General features: G+C 36.4%; 1 protein-coding gene across 1 annotated transcript; it reads right to left on the minus strand.

Annotated features, from left to right (window-relative positions):
- HEXB (hexosaminidase subunit beta) lies at window positions 1–26,632 on the minus strand. Its single transcript, XM_031966476.1, has 14 exons — window positions 26,299–26,632; window positions 24,052–24,197; window positions 19,861–19,926; window positions 16,364–16,410; window positions 14,150–14,260; window positions 12,557–12,658; window positions 11,039–11,168; window positions 8,439–8,619; window positions 7,310–7,396; window positions 5,234–5,306; window positions 2,936–3,110; window positions 1,207–1,297; window positions 878–982; window positions 1–183 (listed from the first exon to the last, which is right to left on the minus strand). The coding sequence occupies exons 1-14, from the start codon at window positions 26,511–26,513 to the stop codon at window positions 135–137; spliced, it is 1,578 nt and encodes a 525-aa protein (XP_031822336.1). The 5' UTR covers window positions 26,514–26,632; the 3' UTR covers window positions 1–134.

A 26,632-nucleotide genomic window follows, 5' to 3' on the forward strand; every position in this document is an offset into this window, starting at 1 on the left:
TATTTTGACAATGATAAATTTTATTTGTAAAAATGTATAATTCATATTTTAATATACATAATTTCAAAACTAAGTTGATCACAGTACAAACATCAGCAGGAATGATTTGATCCCCATTCTGCTCCTTGGGCACTTCACATTTCACAATGTCCAGTAAAAACAGGTTGTGCTGGTACTCCACGTCTATTAAAAAAAGAGAAAGAGAGAAAAGCAAAAATGAAGGAAATGTTTAAAGCTAATTTTTAACCAGTTGAGGTTGTCTCTGAAGAATGGTTTAAACCATGGTTGATATTTTTTTGAGCAGAAGTTTAATTACTACTACATAAAAGTTATTCGAAAAAAAGGATAATATGAACTGGTCATGGGATCATTCAATCTGAAAGTGACCTCAGGCCATCTAATACTACTCCCTCATTTTCCAGATAAGGAAAGTGAAGCCCAGGGAGGGAAAATGATTTAGGCTTCTAGACTTAGAAATAATGTGGATCTTAGAGGCCAATTAGTTCAGGCCTGAAACTAAAGGGCAGAAGTTAAATGACTTGACCAGGTGGTAAGCAAGCACTGGAGGTGAAATTTGAACTCAGGTCTTCTGACTCAAGAGCCCTACCCCTTCACCTCTCTAACAAATGATGGGATAAATATTATATTTTTAGGAATTTACCATATGGCCTTAGAAGCAAAAAACAAACAAAACAAAATAAAACAAAAAACCAATTTGTACTTTAATGTTCCAGATTCTTTCCCATATCAGAACAACTTCTATCCCTAAATTAAAGCCCGCATTTCTGAAGTGTCCTTCATTTCTATTTCTAGTGGTAACTGTCTCCTATCTCTCACACCTAACTTCAGTATCCCAGTTTGTGACACCAGAGCTTACCTAACCATACGGCAGCGATGTTCTGTCAGTCTCTCATAAGCATCATTCAGATCTCGGACATTTGCAGGGCTCCAAAGCCGTTCTCCTACAGCACTTGCTCGAGGCCTACAATATACAGCCCCAAACAAATGAATTATTAATGCTTTTAAATAAGCTAGGTCTAAGGTAAATAATCCATACTAAACAGATGGTGCTATTCTTGCCTTCATTTAGGGATAATTGAACACCTCTATTATTTCAGGTAATTGCTTAATATTTACTTTCAACTTGCACTTGACCACATTTAGATTTAACTACTTAAACCAAGTGGCACTGAAATTATCCCATACCATAATCTGGGAGAGAGATTAGTTGCATCCACAAATTCTCCCCACAGAGCAGCTGTTCCACCAATTACAAGGTCTTTCTGACTTTCAGTGCCTGAAATGATAAGACACAAATTACAAGTAAGTTAATTGCTGCATGATAAATATGAAAATGTGTTTGGAAAAGCTGCACATGTATGACCTATATTGCATTGTTTAGGGAGGAGAGGAAGAGAGAAAAATTTCTAAGACTGAATGTTGAAAACTATCTTTGCATGTACTTTGAAAAATAAAAAGCTATTATTAAAAAAAAAAAAAAAAAAAAAGTAATTGCTGCCTAAGGTACATGAGAGTACAGAAAGCCTGGATTATTACTTGATAGGTCACTGAGCTTGGTCAGTATTTGGCCTGCTCTGATTTCATTGTCCATTGAAAATACACAGAAAAAACTCATCCCTGTTTTGTCTACTTGAAAGGCATGGAGGAAAAAAAAGTACAAATTTCTTGGAATCCAATAGAACCATATTAATTTCTGGCTTTCTGGAGGATATGCCACAACTTGTTAGCAAAGCTTTCGGGGATTTTGAAGGAGGGTTAAAGCCATGTCATAATGTAGCATTCCAACACCACTCTAATGGAAAGTAATATCTTTAAAAAACAATTACAAACTAATAATAATACCTCACATTTCTGTGGTGCTTTTAAGATTTCTTTTTTTTGCTGAGGAAATGGGGTTAAGTAACTTGCCCAAGGTCATACAGGTAGGAAGTGTTAAGTGTCTGAGACCACATTTGAACTCAAGTCCTCCTGACTTCAGGGCCTAGTGCTCTATCCACTGTGCCACCAAGCTGCCCCTGCTTTTAAGATTTGCAAAACCTTCTATATCTGACTCAAGTCAATCTGATTGTTCTTAGAACCCTGTTCCCATTCCTGGAAGCTCATCATGATAGTGCTATATTTAGCATCCGATAGATACCCGAACACCTTAATTCACTATACTTTAGTACTCAAGAGCTCCAGTGAGTCACCAGCCTCAGACTCTTCAGTAGGAGGAGCAGGGACAATAGGTGTGGGTACCATTATGAACAGCTCAAACTCATCTTAAAATATCTACAATAGTAGCTATTTTCTAATGATTAAGTTCCACTGGGTCAAAATCCTAGAGTATAAGAACTGAGGAAAGTCAAGGGTTTCAATAGTATTAGCTACTTTTTTTTTTCCCTGAGACAATTAGGGTTAAGTGACTTGCCCAGGATCACACAGCTAGGAAGTGTTAAATGTCTGAGGTCACATTTGAACTCAGGGCCTCCTGACTTCAGGGCTAGCGCTCTATCCACTGCGCTACCTAGCTGCCCCAGTATTAGCTCCTTAAGGTATGCATGTCTGAGAGCCAGCAAAGATGACAGTGCAAAAGGATAGTTAAAAGTTGCAGAAATCCATTTTTCCAACCTCTTTGAAAAGGCAATTTAAATAGTATATATTTTATATTCCTAAAGCAAGTAGAGTTATGATTTTTTTCCCTACTAGGTAAAAAATATAGCCAATTCAGTGAAAATTTAACCAAATTTTAACCAAATTTAACCAAAAAAAATCAACAACTGCCAGGGTAATGCCATTATCTGATCCATGTTTTAGAAGCATATCTTTGGCAACTTCATGTGTGGCTATGACACTAGGACACTTATGTCTTAAAGAAAACATCTCAAATGTACATCTTACACATTACAAAACATTTTACAAATATTAGACTTACCAGAAAAATCAAGGGGTTCCACTTTATAGTATTTCTTCCAATCTTGTCCATAACTAATATAGTCTAAGTACCAAGGGGCTGCAAGAACTGCATGATACCCAGCTGCTGTAACTTTCTGTAGCTCCAGATTGTAAGATGGGCCAATCCAAACTTCAATTATAGTATCTTGTTTAAGCTAGAAAGATTATAGTAAATACTGATGGAATAAGTAAATACAAAATGAATTTTTAAAAATCACCAGCAATACCCCAACATTCCAACTAATGAGCTTAAATTTTGCAGGTCATCCCCAAAATCTTAATGCAGTTAGGTTTTTTAAAAAAATATTTTTCCCGATTACACATAAAAATCAATGTTAACATTCATTTTTAAAAATTTTGAATTCCAAATTCCTTTTTTCTCTCTCTCCTCTAAGTTATAGGGTTTTAACACTAAAAATTCATCATAAAGACTAACACATGTGATTGACAACATGGTCAAAAAGGACTCATGGCTTAATTCAATTCCCATCCCTACCATTTATCTTCCTGTGGAGCCTAAAGGTGTCAAAACTGTGATAAAAAAGATCTGCTAAAAAAACAAAACAAACAAACAAAAAACAAACAAACAAACAGTGGCCTCTGAAAGAACAATAAAGAATACATATTATCATTAAATTTCTGTCCTTTTTCCCTGCTGAAAGGCAAAAGACACAGGTTTAAATGAGCAACGTTAAATAAAATAAACAAATTTCCTTGTTAGGCTGTACAAATCACGAATGTGCTTGATGATATGGCCACAAAGGATTCCTAACTTCTCATCTTTACCACTGATATTCCTGTGGGGCTAGTAAGATATCAAAATTGTGATAAAATGTATCAGATAAGAGGTATCAAAACCACAGTAAAGAATACTGATGAAATTAAATTTCTGTACTTTTTCCCTGCTAAAAGGCACAGGTTTAAAAAATAAAACAAAAAACCTCACAAAATAGGTTTAAACCAGCATCTTTAAAAGAAACAACTTTTCTTGCTAGGTTGTATAAATCATAAGTAAAAAGTGCTCTGAATCCTCCCCACGATGACAAAGTTAAATGTTCCCCTTTTGCATCAGAAAAATGCCAGATACTGCCTACTTCAACTAGACAGTCAATCCACAGCACATCAAAGGTTTTACAATCAAGAGAGAACAGGAAATGGACACTTTAATGGCTCCTTGGGATGGCAGATTCTGCCACTGTGGATACTCCCTTTGATCACTCAGATCCCACTCCCTCTGTGTCTTAGTAGAGTTACTCTGGGAAACATGGCCATTATCCCAGAGTCAATATGGTGATGACCCATAGATAAAATATAGACTCTTTATCTTGGTATTTTGAGATCCCTTACAATCTGGCTCTTGCATTTAAAGACTCCTTTCAGTCAAGCAAGAATTGTTAAGTGTCTACCATGTTCCAGACACTGTGTTAGGCACCAAGGATACAGAAACTGGACTGAACTAGCACCTGATCTCCCATTCTGCCTGATGCAACTCTTCCCATGCATGTACACCATGATCTAGCCAAAGTGGACCACTAAGTGCTCCCCGTCCTCCTGTCCTTTCCCACTTCAGTGAAATTGCTTAGTCCACCCCTCTCACCTGGCACTCCCCCTCTTCTTTACCTTTTCCTTTAAGGTCCAACTTAGAAGCCACATCCTTCAGGAAACCTCTCCTGATCTACCTCCAGTTGAAAGTAATCTCCCCTTTCTCATGATGCACTTTGTCTAGCCCCTTCTCCCCTGCCTTTATCATTTGCCGTCTAAGTCATATCTATAAGTGCACAGGTCTTTGCTTTTGACCTTTATAATCCCAGGGCCTTGTGTATGCTTAGGAGCACAGACATCTTTAAAAGAAACAGATTTTCTGTCCACTGAATCATGCTGTCTCTCTGCTTGTGTTAATGACTTAACATGACTTCTATTAATCCATGCCAGTTGCTACCCTGATTAGGGATAGGGATGGCGATTGCTATTTCTTTGACAAAAGGAGCTCCCTTTGAGGAGCTAATTCTCCCAATGCAAACTGGTGCCTTCTCTGCAACTTAGATGATCACTGGGGTTGGGGGTGGCCAACGAAGGGTTAAGTGACTGTCCAGGGTCACACAGCCAGTAAAGCCTAAGAGATGAAAGTTAAACCCTCATCTGCCTGGCTTTGATACCAACTCCCTATCCACTGACAAGTTACTCAGGTGTACCTCCCCTCTGTTAAGAAAAAAGCAAAAAGATTGATAATAAGAATTGGTAATGCAGACGAATACTCTTTTTAACACATGGATCTTACCTTTACTTCATTATCAAAAACTTCTTGCCAGACTATATATCCTTTGTTTGTAGAGGAAACAATATCTATAAGCCTAATATTAAAAAAAAAAAAAAGTCACTTTAGATCATAATGATTATGTTTAATAATATTAGAAACCTGTCCCTTTTCTATTACAGATGAACCTTAGAGAAATGGATCTACTGATCCATTACGTTGGGCCCTACTTTCTCTATCTACCTCTTTTCCTGTACGTCAGACATCTAATTGGCTGCCAAATTGTATTGATTCTATCTCTGCAATATCTTAAATTAGACAGTGGAGTTTAAATGTGTTTAACTAAGTTTTTACACCAAACTTCCTTCAAGTCCATATTCCACTCAACTACTTTTTTTCTCTAATGTTAAATCACACTGTGTGTATCTTCTAGAATGTTTACCAAATAAATGGGTTTGTACTCTTAAAAAACCTCTTTATTAGGGAAAAATTTAAATGCTGGTTGGTGGTTTCTTTTTGCCTTTATGTAACAACTTTCACATTGGTTAAACTTCTCTAAGAAATGGTGATACTTAATGTAGTAATAATAATAATAGGTAGCATTTACACAGTTTGCTTCTGTGCTTTACAAATATTATCATCCAATAATGCTGGATGATAAACCCATTTTATAGCTGAGGAAACTGAGGCAGACAATGTTTGGTTAAATGAAACCCAGTTTCCCAGGGCTGTTAAATGTCTGAGTTTAAATTTGAAATAGAGTCTTCATGAGTCCAGGCCAAGGGCTCAGTTCATTGAACCACTTACTAGCCTTGGCTTTATTTTTGTGTGTATAATTTTATGTTTTTGTATTTTTCTGTTTTTTAAGTTTTGTCAGCTTGCTTAAATACAGAGATACTAAAACTGCACTATTTGTCTTTTTATCTTCTGCAGTACTGATCTTAAAACATGTCATAGCCAGTCAATGATTTTCATATCCACAGGCAGCTGATCTGAATGATCTCACTCATTAGAAACCAATTATTTTCTGTTTCAGATATAGTCAAATTCATGGTTTGGGTTTTTTAAAAATATATATTCAAGGGGCAGCTAGGTGGTACAGTGGATAGAGCACCAGCCCTGAAGTCAGAAGGACCTGGGTTCAAATTTGATCTCAGACACTTAACACTTCCTAGCTGTGTGACCCTTGTAAGTCCCTTAATCCCATTGTCATTTTGACAATGTTTAAACTCTCTTCTTAGAATAATAGCTCACTTCTCTACAATTCATTAAGGTTTGCTGAGCACTTTACAAACAATATCTTGGGAGAAAGTGAGCTATGAGGGTTCTGGGTAATATACAATCCTTCGGCTTCTTTCATTTCTATATTCTGAAACATTTTCCAACTTTTTTACTGCTGCCTTCTCTGTAGCAGCATTTCTTTTTTAAAAAAAATTAATTTTAATTTTTTCTCAATTCCATGTAAACAAAAATTTTTATTATTCTTTTTTAAAATTTCAATTTTAAAAGAAAAAAAAAAGAAAAAGAAATACTCATAATAAAAAAAAAAATCAGTTTTAAATACTCTCTCTTCCTCCCTTCTCTCCCCTCTCTTGGAGACAGGCTATGATTCAAGCACTACATGAAGCCCACCCACAGTACCAAAAGTTAAATGGATATTTGGAAATAATTTAAGAATTCCATGATCCTCAATACCTTCTTTATTCCCTTTATGCCTTTTTATCACTTTCATTGCAGAAGCTGAAAAGAAGAGGGATGGCCCAGGACTGTGGATACCATTTAACTTTATCTATTTTACTGATGTTGGGCATCTAATGAGCAGCTTTTGGTAAAAGGTCTCTCTGGATTTAGCTAGGCTGTTTTGAAGGGATAATTAAAGCCATGGGAGTGGATGAGACCTTGTTAAGAGATCCTTTTATTTTTCCAAACTTTATTAACATGAGATTTCCTTGTCTTCCAGTAATACAGCATGCAGAACAAAGAAGGGATACACCATTAATGCATATACTTGGTAATCCCTAAGTACTGATTACTCCCTGAGAATTTTATAAAATGTATGGTGAAAAACCAAGAGAGAGATTAGGCATTCAAGTAACTTACTTCTGAATATAGTAAGATTCAAGTTTCTCATAATCTTGACCAAAGCCTTGTTGCTTCATGAATTCTGTTATATCTGGATTTGATTTCCTTAAAAAAAAAAAAAAAAAAAGTTAATTTAATTTGGCCCTCATATAAGATTTCCTTATAAGGCCATTACCATGAACATTGTTTTTTAAAGTATAACTTTAAACACTGCAAATACATTCATAAGATTCTAGCATAACTGCCTCTTTTGACACCTGTTCAGATTTAAAAATGTAAAAAAAAAAAAGAACTGTGCAAAGCCAAGTTGCCCTAAAAACTTTTGTTGATCTTACCTATTCCTTCTCAAATTGAAAGCGACTTTAAAGACTTAAAAAAAAAAAAATCACAAAATGTTAACTTGTTTCACTGAAGAAATTTTAAAATCTTTGATTTTAAAGTCAACAACAAAATTCTATTTCACATAAAATGCACAAGTGAAAAAAGTGTAGACGGGGACAAAAAAAATTAGATAATGTCAGTTTGTTAAAATTTGACATGGTCTCTTTAAAACAAACTAGTCTCAGAAATACTTTTTGTTCTTTACTTTTTAAAATTTTTTATGTTTTTGCTTGTACTAAAAAACCAAAACAGAGAAAATGCTTATTCAAAATTCAATTTGGGGCATCTAGGCAGCGCAGTAGATAGAGCACCAGCCCTTAAGTCAGGAGGACCTGAGTTCAAAACTGATATAAGACAATCAACACTTCTTAGCTGTGTGACCCTGAGCAAGTCACTTAACCCCAATTGCCTCAGGGGAAAAAAAATCAATTTAAAAATTATTCACTGCCCCTTATGCCTGGTACTGATAGTAAAAAGAAGAAATAAAAAGTATAAAGGAAAAAAAATTAAATACAGTCTTCTTACCTAAAAAGCTTAAAACAAATATCTCAGCATCTTGATTCTGCTTTGTAAGCTGCCCCTCAGCCCACAGAATCAGAATGCATATTCTAGATGAGGATGTATCTTCTGGAATTGAGTTGCAAGGATTCTTTAGGGGACTTGCATTACTCAAAACCGATTTTCATAAAGCTGAGTCTCTCCTAACTACATCAAAGGCAGTAGTTTAGAAAACTCATTTAAAAATTCATTTTAAAAGAAGTCATACCAACAAGTGAAATCTACTTCATCTCCTCCCAAATGGATGTAGTTTTCTGGAAATATTTTGCTAACTTCTTTGAAAAACTTTGACATGAACTCATAAGTTGTATTCAAAATTGGATTTACAGGTCCAAAAACATCAATCTTTATTCCTCTTTTATAGCAAGGTGTCAATAAGTCATTCTGGCCTGTAATCAAAGAAGACATGGTCTTAATGAGCTTTCCATGCAAAAGTATAGTTCGATTCTTCCCATAAGCATGTAGAGACATCAGTTTCTAGAGTATTTTGTTCAGTTCTGGGCATCGCCGTTTAAAAAAATAATGATAACCTGGAACTTATGCTGAATGCAACCAGGATAATGCAGAAGCTTAAGCCTACATCATATAAAGAGCATTAAAAGTACTAGATAGGAAAGTAGAGCAGAGCAAAACCAGGGACACTGTCAATTTGAAAGAGGGGGGGAGGATTTGTTCTCTTTGGCTCCAGAGGGCAGAACTCTACTTTGCTGGTCTCTACTCCACAGAACAAGAGGTCTTTCCCAGGATAAGCTGATCCCCAGAAAACTCAAGATGTTTAACTCCACCTTGGATATATTCATCTCCCTTAGCCTCCTCTCTTGATTAAAAACACTGAACTCCACCTAAAACCTTCCTTTATAGAGGGCAGACTTGAACTTCACAGCTCATTTGATCTTTTTTTTTTTTTTTTTAAACTGGGACAATTTACTCTTTTGTCCCAAGTGGTTTCATTCCTTGAAATTAAGCTCTGGAAAACAAGGTTTTGATTAAGCCCACTAGGATTCAAATGGAACTACTTGACCATGCCTTAAACCCAAATCACTCCAGCTCTCATTGATTGGTTTATAATGGCACAAGCCTCCTTTGGTCATTGCTTGGGTTGATGGTTCAGAGAGTGTAAACATCACTTATTTCTGTTCTGGCCACAAACCTTGAGAGTCTTCCTCTCCAAGTGTGAAAGAGAGATATATACATATATATTTAGCTCACTGAATGGGTAAAGCAAAGTGAGACCTGGAAAAGACCTTAGCTTAAAAAGGTCAAAGTTTCCTACTACATCTGGGGGTCATGTCCAGTCTTCCTGACCTATATGTCTTCCCTCTGGACCCAGAGACCATTGGAGGAGAGAGTGAGGCTGATGACTTTGCACAGCCTACCTCAAATCCAATTCACTTTTACTTCAAGAACTCATTTTCCTAATGTCTTTGGTGAAGGATGAACAAACAACAACAAAATAATCTGGAGTCCACTTTGTTCTCAGAATGAGATGCCCCTGCTTCAATCACCCTTAGTATCCATACTTTTCCAGCTTCCCCTCATGTATTGTCTCTCTCTTATGTATAGTCTGTCTCTCTTGTCTTTCTCTTTTAGATCATAAACAATTTAGGACCTGTCTTCTTTTTCTTAGATTTTCCCAGTACAAAGCAGTTCCTGGCACAGAATAGGCACTTAAAAATGTTTGAGCTGAATTAAACAACTAAAATAGTGAGGAGTTTTCAGATTGCTGCTGTTTTGTTTTGTTTGCGCTGTAAAATTACAAAGAAAAACTGGTTTGCTATCAGGACAAATTTCCTATCAATGAGAAATGCCCAGGAGTGGAATGCATTGCTTCAGGAATAAGTCAATTCACTGCAATTGGAAGTCTTTGAGCAGAGGTTGAATGACTACTTTTAGGACATATTTTAGTGGAGGTTGCTTTTTGGGGGAGGAGTTTCATTTGAACATCCTATAATTCTAAGAAATGGCACAGCAGCTAGGTAGTGCAGTGGATAGAACATCAGCCCGTAAGTTAGGAGGACCCGAGTTCAAATTTGACCTCACACATTTCCCACTTCCTACCTGTGTAATCTTGGGCAAATTACTTGACCCAACTGCCTCAGCCAAAAAAAAAAAAAAAGAAAGAAATGGCTAAGAAATTTGTAGAATACCCAAAGAGTCAACAGGAAGGATAAGGCTGACCATTCATAAGTAATCAATCAATTCATTCCTCCAAATGCCTTTATTGAGCATCTGCTATGTGCAGGCTCTGTGTTAGGTGCTGGTGACAAACATATCAAAGGAAGTCAGTACCTGCCTTCAAGGAACTTATAATTCAACTAGAGTAATATTAGAAACACAATCTTAAAGGGGAAGCATCTCAGACATGGGGGTCCTGTTTATGAAAAGGCCCTGAGGCAAGAGAAGATAGATTGTGGGACAGAAGAAAAAGTTTATAAGCCCCTGGTAAGGGAAGAGGAAGAATAATGAATAAACAACTTGGAAAAAAATAGGCTGCAGCCAGATTTCAAAGTTGAAGTTTCTTCATTAAAGGTTAAGATTTTGAAGGAAAGAAGGAAGAAAAGTTTCATCATAGCAGGTGCTTTAATGATGTTCTGGGAATCTGATTTACTAGAAGGATAAGGGTGATTCTAATAAAGAGTTGTACAAATATAGTTTTTTTAAGGATTCACATCCAAAATGAATGCTATCTCAAGGAGAACAAAATGAGAGGAAATTATAAAATTAATGACATAATTAAAAATTAAAGGATTACAAAATGACTTGAAAAAAGTTCAAATTGTAACTTCTTTGAAGACACAAACTTTTTACCTTTTCCCCAGGAGTCTGTATGGCCTGGAGTATCAAACTCTGGGATAACTCTGATTCCTCGTAATCGAGCATATTCAAGCACAAGTTTGATATCAGTTTGGGTATAAACATGGGCAGGAGAATAGGCTCCCTGTAAAAGTTATATTTATTAAAGTTAAAAGCCATAAAGTTGGTTCAAATATCCTAATATTCTTTAGCAATCCAATTTTTGCTTTTTTAATTTAATATTTTAATTTTTCCCCAATTAAATCTAACCCCCCCAAAAAAAAAAACGGTTTTAAGACTCATTTTTTTAAATTGCTGAGTTCCAAGTTCCCTCTCTCTTTACTCCCTCAACTGAGAAGGAAAGCAATTTGATACAGATTCTAATTTTCACTTCATAAAGTGTTAAAGAATTAGATTTTCTTCAAGAATCCTAACATGCTAGATGGTCCTCTAATAACAGAGATTCTTTACTTTAAAATACATATTATAAAAGGTGATAGAAGAAAAAAGTCTCAAGTCTTTTCACTAAATGTTAGTCAATCACAGTGTTATTAAAATATCTGTCCATCCCCAACAATAGTTTTCTGTAATGCTTGCCAGCTCACCCTTTCTTTATAGCAAGCCAAGTGAAAAAAATTTTAAAAATCCAAGGTCACAAATCACAGCCTTTTAAAACCTGATTCTATAAAGATGATCTTATCATACTTACAATTTAATTCATAATTAAACAATTCATAACACAACTTCAAACTTTATCTCCAAAGAACTAACTTGTACTCATTAAAAAAATAAAATCAGCAAAAATCTACCTTCTCTCTCTCTCTTACTGTACTCCTTCAATTGAGAACGGGACTTTGTCTAGTCCTTCTGCTAGAGTACACAATGTCAAGAGCTTCCTGGCTAGACCCCATCCTCAATATCTGCAGACCTCTCTGTCTGTCTCCTTAGGCTAACCTGGGCTAGAAAAATGACTTGACTTTTGTTGGATTTCCCCCTTCAACAGTTAGTCTGATGTGTTTCTAGATCTGTTTTGAGAAATTATAGCAAGGAGCTCATCATTTTCTTCCTGATACTCTGACATTTTGACTCTACCTTCTTGAGCACTTCTTTTCCTGCTCTAGTTCCAGCTATTTTTTTTTTACCTAAGACAGAGTGGTGGAACAAGATGATGAATTTTAAAGCATGATAATTTGTCATTTCTAAAAGCAACTGTGATTACATGGTAAAGGATTACTTGTTGATGGTAAATTGTCATATTTATGGCTAATTTCTGTTATTCACAAAGAGCTCTGTTTCTTAATTTAATTAAAAGTTTTATTTTATTTGTATTTCCCCCCCAAATTCATTCAAAATAAAAGCTAATTTTATATGTTTAAAACAATAAATACTCAAAGCTACAATCCATAAAAAGGAATGCAAAGAAGTTGTACTTTCAACTGTGAATTTATATATAAAAGGGGATCATTCAAGATTCTAATTCATAAGCATACTATACTAAAGAGCTTTGTAGACAGAACTGTATAAATTACTTACTTTGTTGCTTAACTCTGGAAAAGTTATACTCTGATATGGGAAGGATTGGTCATCCACTATATGCCAATGCAGAACATTAAATTTGTTAAATGCCATGCCATCCTGCAAAGGAATAGGTTCAAGATTATTCTTCGTACAGGTAATATCTACAATTCATTGGGGATTTCTCCTTGTTTTTCCTGAAAGAATATATTTGTGGAAGTCACAGAAACACATCTATTAGTTGGGTGACCCTGGACAAGCCACTTAACCCAGTTTGCTTCAGTTTCCTTATCTGTAAAAGCAGCCAGAAAAATTGGTAAATCGCTCCTTTATCATAACTAAGAAAACCCAAGTAGAGGTCACAGATGAGTCAGATATGAGTGAAAAATGCCTGAATGATACAGGGGAAAGAAAGTGTGGAAGGGAAAAAAAGTATTACTCTCCTAAGATGCTTTATACATGGATACAGCCACCACCCCAACCAACACTAGTATATAAACTTTCTTCAGTATGCTGTACAGGAATCTCAGTTCTTTGAACATGAGAAAACACATGTAAACTTCAGTAAGACTAGGAAGTGGGAGGAAGAAGAGTGTTTGGGAGAAGGACAGAAAAGCTCTCCCCTCAATCTCTGAAAATGCCTGAGACAAATGAATGAGAAAAAACCCAGTATTATAACTCTGCAGTCAGATGCAAACTCAGGTACATTTTGAAAAAAACAAAAAACCTGAAAGGGAAAATATGAAAAACTTTCTTTCCTAGAAATCGTTCATGGTGGGAAATTACCTTGTTTCAAAGCATAAAAATCTACTCTGTCTAAAGTTTTGGTGAAAAGGAACAAAAAAATTCTCAGTTTTTAAAAACATGATTTTTCAATTTGTCTGGGCCTTCATGAGCACACCTTAAGGACACATAATGGGGAATAAAAAAATCATCTGTGAGAATCCTAAAAATGTCCTAGGACAGGACAAAGCCTACAGGGGCACTGGGAGTACCAGAGACAGGAGTCCTCAAGCTAAAGAAGGCTGGGCACTAATGCCCTCATATGTCCTTTACATAAAACAAGGTTTTGTTTCCACAGAGCCCATAAGAATAGCACAGCATGGTGGGAGAGTGAATTTGGAATTTGGAATAAGAGGACCCATCCTCAATCTTGACTTTACCACCCAGGATGGACCTGGTGACTTGGGGTAAAGCACAAGCTCCCATAATGACAGAGCTGGACTAGATGGTCTCTAAATCTATGACCTGTGAACATATTGCTCTAGTTGGGGTCCAGGAGCCTGTGATAAGTAAGCAGCCTGTAGTGTAAAATTCTTCTTGGGGGACAGTTTGATAATATGGACAGAACTAAGGAATTGGAGGTCAGAGGCCTGAGTTTAAATCTGGACTGACTCTGACACTACCTCCATAACCACTGGCAAGTCCTTCTACTTCTCTCTGCCTCGGTTTCTGTATCTGTCAAAGGGGAACCTTATGCTAGCTAGCTTTCCAGGGTTTCTGTAAGGAAAAACACTGTTAATCTTGGAGAGCTATAGAAATTTGAGCTGTTATGAATGTGAGCTATACAGTTTCTTGTATGGTTTAAAAAGTAGAACAACAGTAACTTACCAGGGTTTGAAGAATGGTCTTTACTGGCAGATAGTGTCTGGATGTGTCAATTAAAATTCCTCTAAAATGAAACCTTGGATAGTCAATCACTTCTGACTTGTTGATTAAATACTATGAATAAACAACAACACAGAATTAAGACAATTTCCCCCTCAACTTGGTATTTCTACACTGGAAAAACAGCTATGCTAGCTGGATGAGGGATCACTTAGGGATCAAAACTACCACCTTAATAAAGTAAACCTTTATTGCCATTTCTTTTAGATCAAACCTTCTCAATGTCTAGTATGAGATACCAGAGTTTCTCCAAGACCCTTTTAAGGCATCCTTGAGGTCAAAACTATTTTTTATAAAAATATTAAGATACTTTCCTTTCTAATATGGTAAATATTAATAGATATAATCCATACAACAAAAGCTCTTTGGGGAAGTCCTTAATAATAAGAACATAAAAGAATTTTGAGATGAGAGTTTAAGAACCATTGTATACTTACAATAAATAAATACTGGAAAAATGAACCATTCAAAATTCAGTCTATGTAACAGCTCTTTTTCAAGAATTTTCTTTTGTATTGGTAATTATGTTACAATAAACACAAACATTTTAATAAATAGGGAATAAGAGAAAACTGTCTAAGAGACAGTGAACTATAATAATTAGTTTGTTTTTTAAGAAATAAAGACATGGGGCAGCTAGGTGGCGCAGTGGTAGAGCACCAGCCCTGAAGTCAGGAGGACTTGAGTTCAAATCTGATCTCAGACACTTAACACTTCCTAGCAGGGTGACACTGGGTACGTCACTTAACCCCAATTGCCTCAGCAAAAAAAAAAATAAGAAAAAAGAAAGAAATACATGATAATATACATAATATATTAAAAATAAATTATATAGCAATATAATAGAACAAAACTATATATTACTTCCATTAAATTTTATATAGAAATTACATTTTATGTATAAAATATAAATGTAATATAAATATAAGTTAAAATGTTTTATATATAAAAATATTGTGTAATAGTATGTGTAATACACACACACACACACACATATTCTCCTGCTCAGTTGTTTCAGCCACATGTGACTTTTTGTGGCCCCATTTGGGGTTTTCTGAGCAAAGATACTAGAATGCTAGGCTATTTCCAGATGAGGAATCTGAGGCCAACAGGATTAAGTTACTTGCCCAGGGTCACATAGCTAATCAGGCCAGATTTCAACTCAGGTCTTCTGACTTTAAATCTGATACTTTATATCACCTAGCTGCCCCCACCCCTCACATTTATGTAAATGAAAAATTTAACAAGATAATAATAAAAGCATTTTATTGTTTCTCTTTCTACATTTAGGGTCTTTCTTCTGTATGTTTAATCAATCTTTTTCTCATGAATTTCTGATAATTTTGTCTATCACCACTTTACCTCAGTAGAACCCTTCCTATTTATTAAATATGTGGCAAAACAAATTAACTTCTTGGCCAAGTCTGGGAATGCAAACCTCTTTGTGTATCTTTAGGCCATTCCCTTAACAACTATTGAAAGAATTTGCTCCTCCAGTGGGCCATGAATTCTGCTGCTTCTCCCTTGAACTCTCAGTAGAAGGCTTTGCCCCTTTTCCTTTCCTTCCCCCCCCATCCCTACACAACAGAGAAGGAAGAGCCCAGAGTAGGGGTGTCCTTCCCCCCTTTGCTAACCAGATCCTACCTCCTCAACCAGACCCAAGGCAGCTAAACTGGAAGCATGACAAAACTGCTGATACTGCTCAGATGAGCTGGGAGTCACTAAAGGAGATCTTTTTTTCTAAGATTGCAGGTTATCATGGCTTACCATCTGAAGCATGCAGGCCTCTGCCTCCCCACCCCCCAACACAGACACACAGACACACACACACCTCCCTCTTCCCAGCCCTATTGCCACATTGATTTGGTGATACATCCTTATGATCCCTGGACCTTCTCATCTGCCCTAATGCTCTATCCTTAGTACATCTGTCCTGAAGCTCAGACTCCTCTAAGTGTTGTTTCCCCCAATTAAAGTTTGAGTCCTTGGGATCAGAGATGATTGTCCATCTTCTATTTTTATACCTAACACTTGGTACATTTGTCACCAAAAAAAAAAAAAAAAAAAAAAAAGCTTAATAAAGACTCTTCCACTCATTCATTCAATTATCCACTCAACTTAGCACTAGCTTAATTTACATATGATAGTTATACTTACAGCTCCATAAGGATCTCTATAAACTAACTGGCTGAAAGTTTCCAAACCTAGAAAAGTCAAGATGTACAACTTAATAAGTATATAGTTATAACACAAAATCACATAGACAGTATCGCGGGTTCAACTATCAGTCCCAAACCAGGTCATGTGTTTCTCTACACACACAAAAAAATATACCTATTAAATATATGCCTGGGGTCAGCAGAACTCTGCTTGGGGTCCCTAGACAATGGTGGGTGCTTCAGTCTTTTCCTACTCTGTTGTAAGACTCCCACACTGTAAGATTAAATAGGAGGTCAAGAGCATCCAGTGGGATGAGAAGATAAGGGAGGGATTCTTGCAGGGGTGGGCAGGGTAAGAAATAAGAGGGCACGCTAGTGGATAGAAGTAAAGCAGAGGAGTGAGGAGGGACAGGAATTGAGTGAGAAGGATAGAGAGGAAAAATTAGGAAGGAGGAAAGGCTACAAATGTATAGATTAATAATGTGAATAGGGTGAGTTTACCTACATATGAATGAAACATAAAACACTTTTTATATAAATGAAGTTAGATCTAAATAACGGAAGTAATATTTGTTCTTTGTGGGTAGGTAAAGTCAATATAGTAAGAAAAAATGCCAATTTTACTTAATATATTTAGATAATACCATTCAAATTAAATTACTAAAGTGTGAGTTAGAAAAATAAAAGTTTAATTAGAAGAATAAAAGGTCAAGAAGTTCAATGAAACCAGAGGAAAAATATGTAACAGAAGCAGATTCAGTAGTAATAGACCTTAAACTATAAAAGGTGAGAGCATTGTTGATTTGTAAATGGGTAAGTTTGAATTTAAATTAAAATTTTCTATATAAATAAAACCTATGCAGCCAAGAACAAAAGGAATACAAAAATATGGTGAAAAATATTTGTAGACAATCTTTCAGAGAAAATGTAGTTGGACTGGAATATCACTGTGGTTTAGGAAATGATGGGCTGGTTGATTTTTTTTTTTTAAGCTGAGGCAATTGGGGTTAAGTGACTTGCCCAAGGAAACACAGCCAGGCAGTGTTAAGTGTCTGAGACCAGATTTGAACTCGGGTCCTCCTGACTTCAGGCTGGTGCTCTTCATTGTGTCCTCTAGTTGTCTAGGGCTGGCTGATTTTGAAAAACATGGAAAGTCTTGGACTTATGAAAGAAGATGTCATCTACCACCAGAGAAATAGATGTCAAATAGAAACAAGCATAACATAGTCATATATTTATTGGTCTGAGTGTACATATGTATACATGTGTATGTTTATAGATATCACTGTTTATGTGTGAACAGATATGGATATTTATGTCCAGATCAATATGTATGTAGATATATACACATACATACATACATACATACCTAACTGACCCTAATTGTAGTCTTGGGAGGGGACGAGAAGGAGGGGAAAGGAAAAAAATAAAGTAAAAAAATGAACTGCAGAGAACAAAAGAAAACCTACAAGGTAGCAAGATTTTTTTTTAAAATCTGAACATCTTTGAAAACAATGGATAGTATTTATTATATAGGTTTTCTTGAAATAGAGATTTATTGCTTTATATTGAATCCTCATATTCTGATGTATACGTGACAATTTTTTCTTATTTTTTTACTTAATTTTAAAATAAATAATAATAATAATAAAGGTCTTTTTGGACCACATATGACCAGTTCAAAATATTTAAAAAAAAATTTTTAAGTGATACTAAATTTAGAAGGAGAAATACTCAACAGCTAGTTTCAATCATAACCATCCCCATCCACATAAGAGATAAGAGGATAAGTGGTATGCTGGTAAATGTTTAACAATTGACTCTTCAAAAAAAATACTCATGATAGACTTTAAGTTTAAAATACAATATTAACATTTTTCCATCATTTTAAGTCCAGATAGTAAAAAAAAAAAAATAAATCAAAACCTGATTTGTACAGTCTTTGTTAATTTCCAGGGTGTAAATGCTTACACTGAAAATTTAACAATCATTTGACTTTGGCACACCTGTGGTACATCCCACCTAAAGAGTACCTTCTTTCTCCATTTCTCAAAGGGATTAGGGGAGGGCTCTGATTACTTCTGCAGAGATTTTAAGGGGAATAGTCAAAGAAGAATGCAGTCATTTCAGGAAAGATGAAGTCATTGTTCATTATTGGATGAGTAGAATGTTTACCTTTCATTTTATCATATTGTGACATTTTTCCTCGTTTAAAATTTCTATAAATATTACTTCAAAATATCTTGTATTGGAGATATGTCCAAGGTATAGCAGGACCCTGTAGGTCTGAATATTTTTCTCTACAATAACTAAACTGAATGATCCTTGAATATGGAATGATAGTAAATTAATAAAAATCAATTTCTGGCTGACTCATGCCTAAAACCTAGAAGAGAGCATTAATTTTTTTTTTTCTTCAATAGTGGTCCAGCTCACAAGCTTACAATAACAATATCCTTCCTACACTAACAATATTATGGTAATAATATTCTTACTATGATAAACAGTAACTCCAAACTTATAATTGTATAACTTATATAACTAATAAATGGCATAGTGAATAGAGTTCTGGCCCTGGAACCAGGAAGGTTCTTGAGTTCAAATCCTGTTTCAAACACTAGCTAGCTGTATGACTCTGGGAAAATCACTTAATTCCTGTATGCCTCCAAAACACAAAACAAAACAAAACCCAAATGAGGTCAAGAAAAATCAGAAATAACTGAAAAATGAATGACAAAGTAGAACTTATCATAGAAACTATTAAATAAATAAATTGGAGTTACAATTGTTATTCAAGATACTTGAAGGAAGCTATTTCTCCTCTCAAAAGTTATATTTTTAAGCTCAATATCACACTAGCTCTTCCAACTAATCCTTATATAGTATTTTTTGAGTTCCCTCCTGAGCTTGTTCTCCTTACCCTCCTGTTTGTCTAGGGCCTCAAACATGAGACCCAGAATAAAACCCAATACTTTAAGTGTGTTTTAACCAGGCAGGGCACAGGAGAAGAGGGCTATGATTTTTCTTCTATATGTTATGTTATGCTACAATAGACAGAGATTCAGGTCATATTAAATCTTTTGGCTGTTATGCCATTCTGTTCATCTGAAGCTTGAACTTCGCCAAAGCCCTCAGATTGTATTTTTATTTTAAGTCTCATAGTATCATAGCTTTTGAGTTGGAAGGGAATCGTAATGGTCCTCTAGTCCAACTCCCTCATTTTACAGATGAGAAAACTGAAGTCTAGAAGAGTTAGAAGATTTCACCAAAGTCATACAATTAGTATATGGCACAGCTAGAATTTGAACATATATGTTCTCTACTTCAAATCCAGCATTTTTTTTTAACATCACACTATCCCCTCCCCAATGTGTTTTTCACATAAACTCTTAACATTATTCAATTTCTCTTGACATTGTAGCAATTGTATTTTTCTAAAGAATGCCTCATTTATGTTCAACTAAGGTAAGAATGAAAATTAAAGGGTTTACTTACCTCGCAAAGCACCCCAAATCTCTCTAGCTTCTAGTACTGCCACAGGCTCCTGAACAATCAATTTATCTGCAGTCAAGAAAAATATACTGTTAACCCTTCAGCAAAATAAGACAGAATGTCCTTATGGCATATTATTATGGTATTATATATTTATATACTACTCAAAAATCTTACTGATGTAAAAAAAAGGAATAAAGTTCTTACTATAGTTTATGTGATATTCCAAATACAGTAAAAGAAAAGGAAACCTATATTCAGAGGCTTATTTGGTGGCTCTCAGTTCATTCTCAGGAATTCAAATTAATTTTTTAGCAAAAGGATAACAATGGTTACTATACTTCCATTGTAGACATTAGATCATTCGATGGGTCCCCATAACCAGGGAGAGTCAATCCTCATTGGTCAGCCTTCTGAAGAAGAGCCTCTCTATACTTAGCTGGCTGCTCTGGGTAACCCAGGTGACACTCTCCTACCCTTCATGTCCTGTTCATCATCTCCCTCAGCTGTTCATCCCATTTGCTCTGGCTGCATGCTAGGCCCAACCAAGCTATGCTTCTCTACATTGTATGTATTTTGTATGTACACAGTTATTTGCATGTTGTCCCCTCCAACGAATCTGAGTTCCTTGAAGTTAGAGACCACAAGTTACTCATCTTTGTATCCGCAGCACTTGTACAGTACTTTGCACATAAATGTTTATTGGTTAATTCAGTTTTTTTCCATCTGTAAAATGAAGAGGTGAGACATCTTTTAGGTCTCTGCCATCTCACATTTTTGCTGCTTTGAGCTTTCCCATTTGCAGGACCAAGGCAAAGGTGAACTTGGCAGGTTCACTTCCCTTACCCTATAAAAAGAGACAGGTAAAGACAAGATAGGTAGGACAAGGAAAACCTCAGACTTGGGACATGTAAGAGATATACTATGAGATTCTATGCATGGCAAAGGAGTCTCAGCTGATAAGGAGTTCAGGACCTCTGACTTTTCAAATAGACATGTATCCATGTGAGAAAGATGATCACTAAAAAGCATGGTAACAAGAGAAACTATCTACAATGACACTCAATACAGACAACAGAGAACTAATAACATGAACATAAAAAACCAAGAAAGATTACTCTTTGCAAAAGAAATGTTTCTTAATAACTTTCATACTATACTTTTCTAATTACCATATGGCATAACAGTTAATATATGCCTTTAATTAGTTTTAAGTGGATGTCATTGTTAGTTTTATGTGATCACCATCCTAAAACCAATAGTTCATATAGTATATTATATAGTATAAGGCCATTTTATATTATATTTTTTATATTTTATATTATATTATATTATATTGCTGTTACATAGCAAGGCCATTTTTTTTTTTTTAAGTTGAGATATTATGGCTGATTACCCACTTAGCATTTCACAAAATGAAAATGTAATGATAGTATAGAAGCAGCATCAGAACTGAGCCAGGAAAGAAACTTAGTGGTCACAGGTAGAGACATCTTAGTATAAAATCCCCTGTGGGATGGGAGCAAGTTGTGTTACAATGGAACCAAGGTTTCATTACAACCCCAATATGGACTTACCAGAGGTTAAAGAGCTAAGCACAACTTATTTAGCAAGAACTGACAGTCATGTGGAAGTTTACTGTCACATCATAGGTCAATAGCAAATATTTATGATACCTTTTACCTGTCAGAAGACAGCAATCATCTGTCTGGTATATACCCAGTGCTAATCATGAGGTGATGAAGGCTATAGTTATATCAGAAAAGGCCCTAAATTATACTTAAGGGAATAAGTCACATATAGCAGTAATAACGTCCAGTAAGAGAAGTGAATGATTACACAATTATCCAAATTTCAAATGAAAAAAAAAAAAAATCCAACAGGCCACTTCAAAAACCAGCTATTCTTCAAGGATGCAATGTTGCAACCACCTCCTGGCCTAGTTTCAAGATATCAAGCCATGGATTTTCATTATATGTGTTACAAAATCCAATCAGAATGACTGGAATTTCAAATATGTAGACTCAGTGTAATCTTTAATGACCATCATAATCTTACACTTAGATTTCAAAACTCAGGACAAGAGGACAACACTGATGATATAGCCAAACATTACTGAATATTTCTCCTATGCCTAGGCACAGAAGAAATAATTAGGGATCATTTGGATTTAAGGAACTAATTAATTTTGTAGGTGTCTATCTTTTACCAAAAATCAACTCTGGGCAATCTTAGAGGGCCTGAGTCACAGAATCTGACTTTCAGTCCTGACTGTGTATCAGCTACTGTCATGTGATCAAGGGCAAGTTATCCTAGGTCTTAGTTTTATTCTCTATAAAAATAAGGAGGTTGGATTAAATGACTTCTGATATATCTCCCAGTTCTAGATCTACAATTCTTCTAACACTTGAAAGACTGTTGGCAGATCTTGAAATGGTCCAATCATACTAGAAAACAAATGGAATTAGTAAAAAAAATAATAATAGCTAAAATGTACATACCCTTCAACCCACTGATGGGCATATGCCCCAAAATGGTTAAAAAAAAAAAAAAAAAACTCAGAAGGAAAGGCCCTATGTATAACAAAATATTATACTTATTGACAAGGGAATAGCTAAACATATATAGTGGTATATGCACATAGTGCAATACTCTACTTTGCCATAAGAAATACTGAATGTGAAATATTCAGAGAAACAAGCAAAGACAAAGTGATGCAAAATGACTTGTTCAGAGTTACAGTGACTTGTTCAGAGTACCCCAGACTTTATATATCAGAGGTAGGGTTTAAGTACAGGCCATACTTACTACTAACCAAGCTGTTCATTCTACATTGTTATTCTAAATAAGGATGATAGCATGATGATAGGGGCAGGACCTGAGTGGATAGAAGGAACACTCAGATAAATAACTTTTATTAATGCTGGTTGACATCTTTTCTGCAAATTATAGCTTTAGAGAATTCTCTAGGCCAATGAGCAGCTGTGACTTGCCCAAGATCATATAATCAGTGTCAGAGCTGAGATAAGCAATCATCAAATTTGGAGCAGGAAGGAACCTTTGAGGTCATCGAAGGTGAAGATCCATCTTATTAATGAATGACCTAAAAAGGCTCAAAAGAAAATAAGTAGTTGTCAATCTAAGTCTCCTAAATCATTCAGTACACTACTTGCTACAGTAGACCATTCTGCTTTTCTGGACAAATTAGGATCACAGATTCAGATTTTGAGGTCATTTAATTCAATCCCTTGAACAAATGAAGAAATCCATGCCCAGGAACAATAGGTGACTTGTTTATCCTGTATTGGTTCTATATGGATCTTATATTTACAAGTTGTTTCCCTCTTAAAATGTAATCTACTTCTTAAAAGAAATTGTTTTGCTTTGAAATTGTATCTCCTGCTCAATGTGTTATCTGAGATGTAATCCGGCTTGAGAAATGCTAGTGGTAATAAAAAAAAAAGAAAGAAAGAAAGAAAGAAAAGACAGAAAGAAGCAAACAAAGAGAGAGAGAGAGACAGAGAGAGAGAAAGAGAAAGACAGAGACAGAGACAGAGAGAGAAAGAACAAGAACTTCTGGTAGTGGAACTGGTGTCAGAAGGACCTGGATTCAAATTTGGCCTCACCTAGTTGTATGACCCTGGGCAAGTAACTTAATCCTGAAGGAAAGAAGGAAGAGAAAGGAGGAAGGGAGGAAGAAACGCTTGCACTTTGTTAGATGATGGTGGTCATTGTGCTAGGTGCTGGGGGCACCAAATTAGAAGAATGAAGCAATCCCTCTGTACTAAAAAATTATTTCTAATGGAAAGATATCAAATACATATGTAAGTACATAATGAAAATGAATGCAAAGAGATTAAATATATAGTACTTTAGGAGAGATGACACTAGCAATTGAAAGGAATCACACATTAAAAATAATAGCAAAGGAACACTGGATTCAACCCAAGTTCTTTGATGCCAAATACTAAACCATGCTCACATGATGGAAGGGCACTGTTTTTCCTCTTTTTCTTTTCTTTGGCTCTCTGTTAATTGGATTAAGAACCCATGAAGTCAAAGTTAATATTTCATCTTTTTTCACATGGTAACAGGCAGAAGACTTTCTGGCATGGGAGGACATAATAGCTTGCTCCACACAATAGCTGCCATTCCTAGGGAGCTTATAAAGCTTGCATAAAATAAGATACTCACAAGACTCATCAGAAGTGCTGCTAGGGTAAGCATCACACTCTGAGTCAGAGGTAATGGTGACAAGAAGTTGTTGTAATTCTGCTCCAACAAAAGACTTGGAATACTGATCTGGACTCTTCAAATAGCCAAAAACATACTCACGATAGCTGTGTTGAGAAATAAATTTAAACAAGCAGATGAAATAGCTTTGCAGGCATATTTCAAATTTTTGAACACACAAAGTCATCAATACCACAGGATTTACACTAGCCTCCATCAAATTTGCCAGTCTTCTAGTGGACTACCTTCTGTTATTAGCAGCCAAATCACCAGAGAACATAATTTCAGAAAAACATTATTAAATGTTAAACATGAAAGAAATAATACAAAAAGGACTGAAAACATAGATCTCTAAGCTATAAAATCAAGCAGCTAGGTGGCAGAGTAAATACAACAGCAGGCCTCAAGTCAAGAATTCATCTTCCCCAGTTCAAATCTGACTCCAGTCACTTCTTAGCTGGACAACCCTGAGTGAATCACCACCCTGTTTGCCTTAATTTCTTCATCTGTAAAATGAGCTAAATATAGAAATGAAAAACCACTCCAATATCTTTGCCAAGAAAACCCCAAATGGAATTACAAACAACTGGAAATAACTGAATAACAAACAATAAAATGTAAAAATAATGTGCCATGCTGTAGGTGAATTACTGCTTATGTCTTAGACAAATATTTCTTTTGACTATCTTGATATGTTTTATGATCTCCTGACATCAACAAAATAATGTGGGTAGATTGCTCTATCAGCAGTTTGCTTCTGAATATATAGGCTAATTAAAAATTAGCAATATTTCATAGGTGAGATTGTAAGGTAAATTCTCTAGGTCAGTCTCTAAATATAGCACTGGAATACTAGCCTTTTTTTAATTTTAATTTTAATTTTTTAAAGCACTACTTTCAAAACTTACTCAGCTTTCAGATCTACGACTTATCTAATTTATCAAAGAATCCGAGATTGGTACTCAAGCCCCTCTAGTCTATCTAATCTCTGAAGCACAAATCTCTCAGCTAAACTTCCCCAGGCATAAGATGATGGGAATCTCCCAACCTTCCCAAGAGCCCATTTCTTGGAATGAGGACAATTAAAGGAGAGTTTTCCCTGAGCTAAAACCTGTTCCTTTTAGTTCACGTTAGATAGTGGTACCTACTGGAGCCAAGTAAAACAAATTTAACCTTATTTCCATGTGCAAACTCTTCAAAGAGTGCAAGTCTCCTCCACATCAATTTTGTTGTACGTCAATATACCAATGTCGGTACTTCACCAATTAATTCACTGTCCTTCTTAAGTATAAAAATGACAAAAGACAGATAATATAATAAAATCACGGAAACAGAGTCATATTATGTTGAAATCCCCGCTCTAACACTTTCTACCTAACATAGTGATGGACAAATCAGTTAATCTCTCAAGTTTATTTACTCATTTTATATTTATTTACTCTTAAGTGTACCATAACTGCTCTGTTTACAGTGATCACAGATGTTTATGAAAGGAAAGCCCTTTAAGCCACTGAGGATATGGCAGTGAGGACTTTTTTTTTTTTTTTTAAACACAATTTGTCTCCTGACTGAAGGCCTTTCTCCCATTGCATCTTCAACTTATTTAAAAAAAACGTTCCAAAGATGTTTTTACTACTTATTTCGCAGGCTGGGGAGAACCACCAGCCACTGATCTGCGCGGGGGCAGTTCATTTAATGGAGCACCTCTCCGAAAGCCGGCCCCACCAGATGAATGGTTCCCAATTTTCAGGGCTCCTTCTTTCTGTTCCTGCTGCCGCTTCTCAGGCTGAGCCATATTATTCACCTCACACACTTCCTCGAAAACCTAAGTTCAGAAGAGGCTATTTCTCCTCACAAGCTCCCAGCAGATGAGAACTGGGGGCGCCCTCGCAGACCACCGAGTCCTGCGCCCTCACTTTTCCTGGAGACGGAGGTCGGGTAGGTTAGTGTTGTGGAGACTCAGCAACACTCTACACCTGCTCTAGTTAGTTTTTTCCCTCTAGAAAAGCGCTGCCGGCGGGTGGGAGATGCTGCGAACGTCCGCGCGCGGAGGACGGAAGATTCCTAGGGGTTCCTAGGAAGAAGGAACGCGGACGCGGGCTGCGCCAGATCTTCCCCAGCCCGCGGGAGTTGCGGGTTCTCCCCGGCTCCCTTAGCTACGGTGGTCCACCCTCCCCTCCCCATCCCGGGGCGCGGCAGGAGTCTCACCGGCGGAAAGCGTCCTGCAAGAGAAAGCAGTCAGGGCCCGCGGAAGATTGGGGGCCGTGAATGATCTCGAAGCTGCCGGGCGCGAGGCGCAGGAGGTTCGGGGACAGCTGCACGGACATTGGCAGGGGCCAAAGAGCCGGCTGGCGGGCGGCGGAGGCCAGCGGGGCCCCGGCCCCGAGCAGCACAGGCAGCAGGAGCAGCCCCTGGAGCGCCATCGCCAAGCCCTGCTGCACCCTTCCGACCCCTGGCTTCTTATTCCCCGGGCCGGGGGGAAGAAGAAATTCGGGAGCCGCCCCAAGGGCCAACCCCCGCCATCCTCCCCCGTCAGGCCGGC

The sequence above is a fragment of the Sarcophilus harrisii genome, chromosome 1 (genome assembly GCF_902635505.1).
Source record: "Sarcophilus harrisii chromosome 1, mSarHar1.11, whole genome shotgun sequence".
Lineage (NCBI taxonomy): Eukaryota > Metazoa > Chordata > Mammalia > Dasyuromorphia > Dasyuridae > Sarcophilus > Sarcophilus harrisii.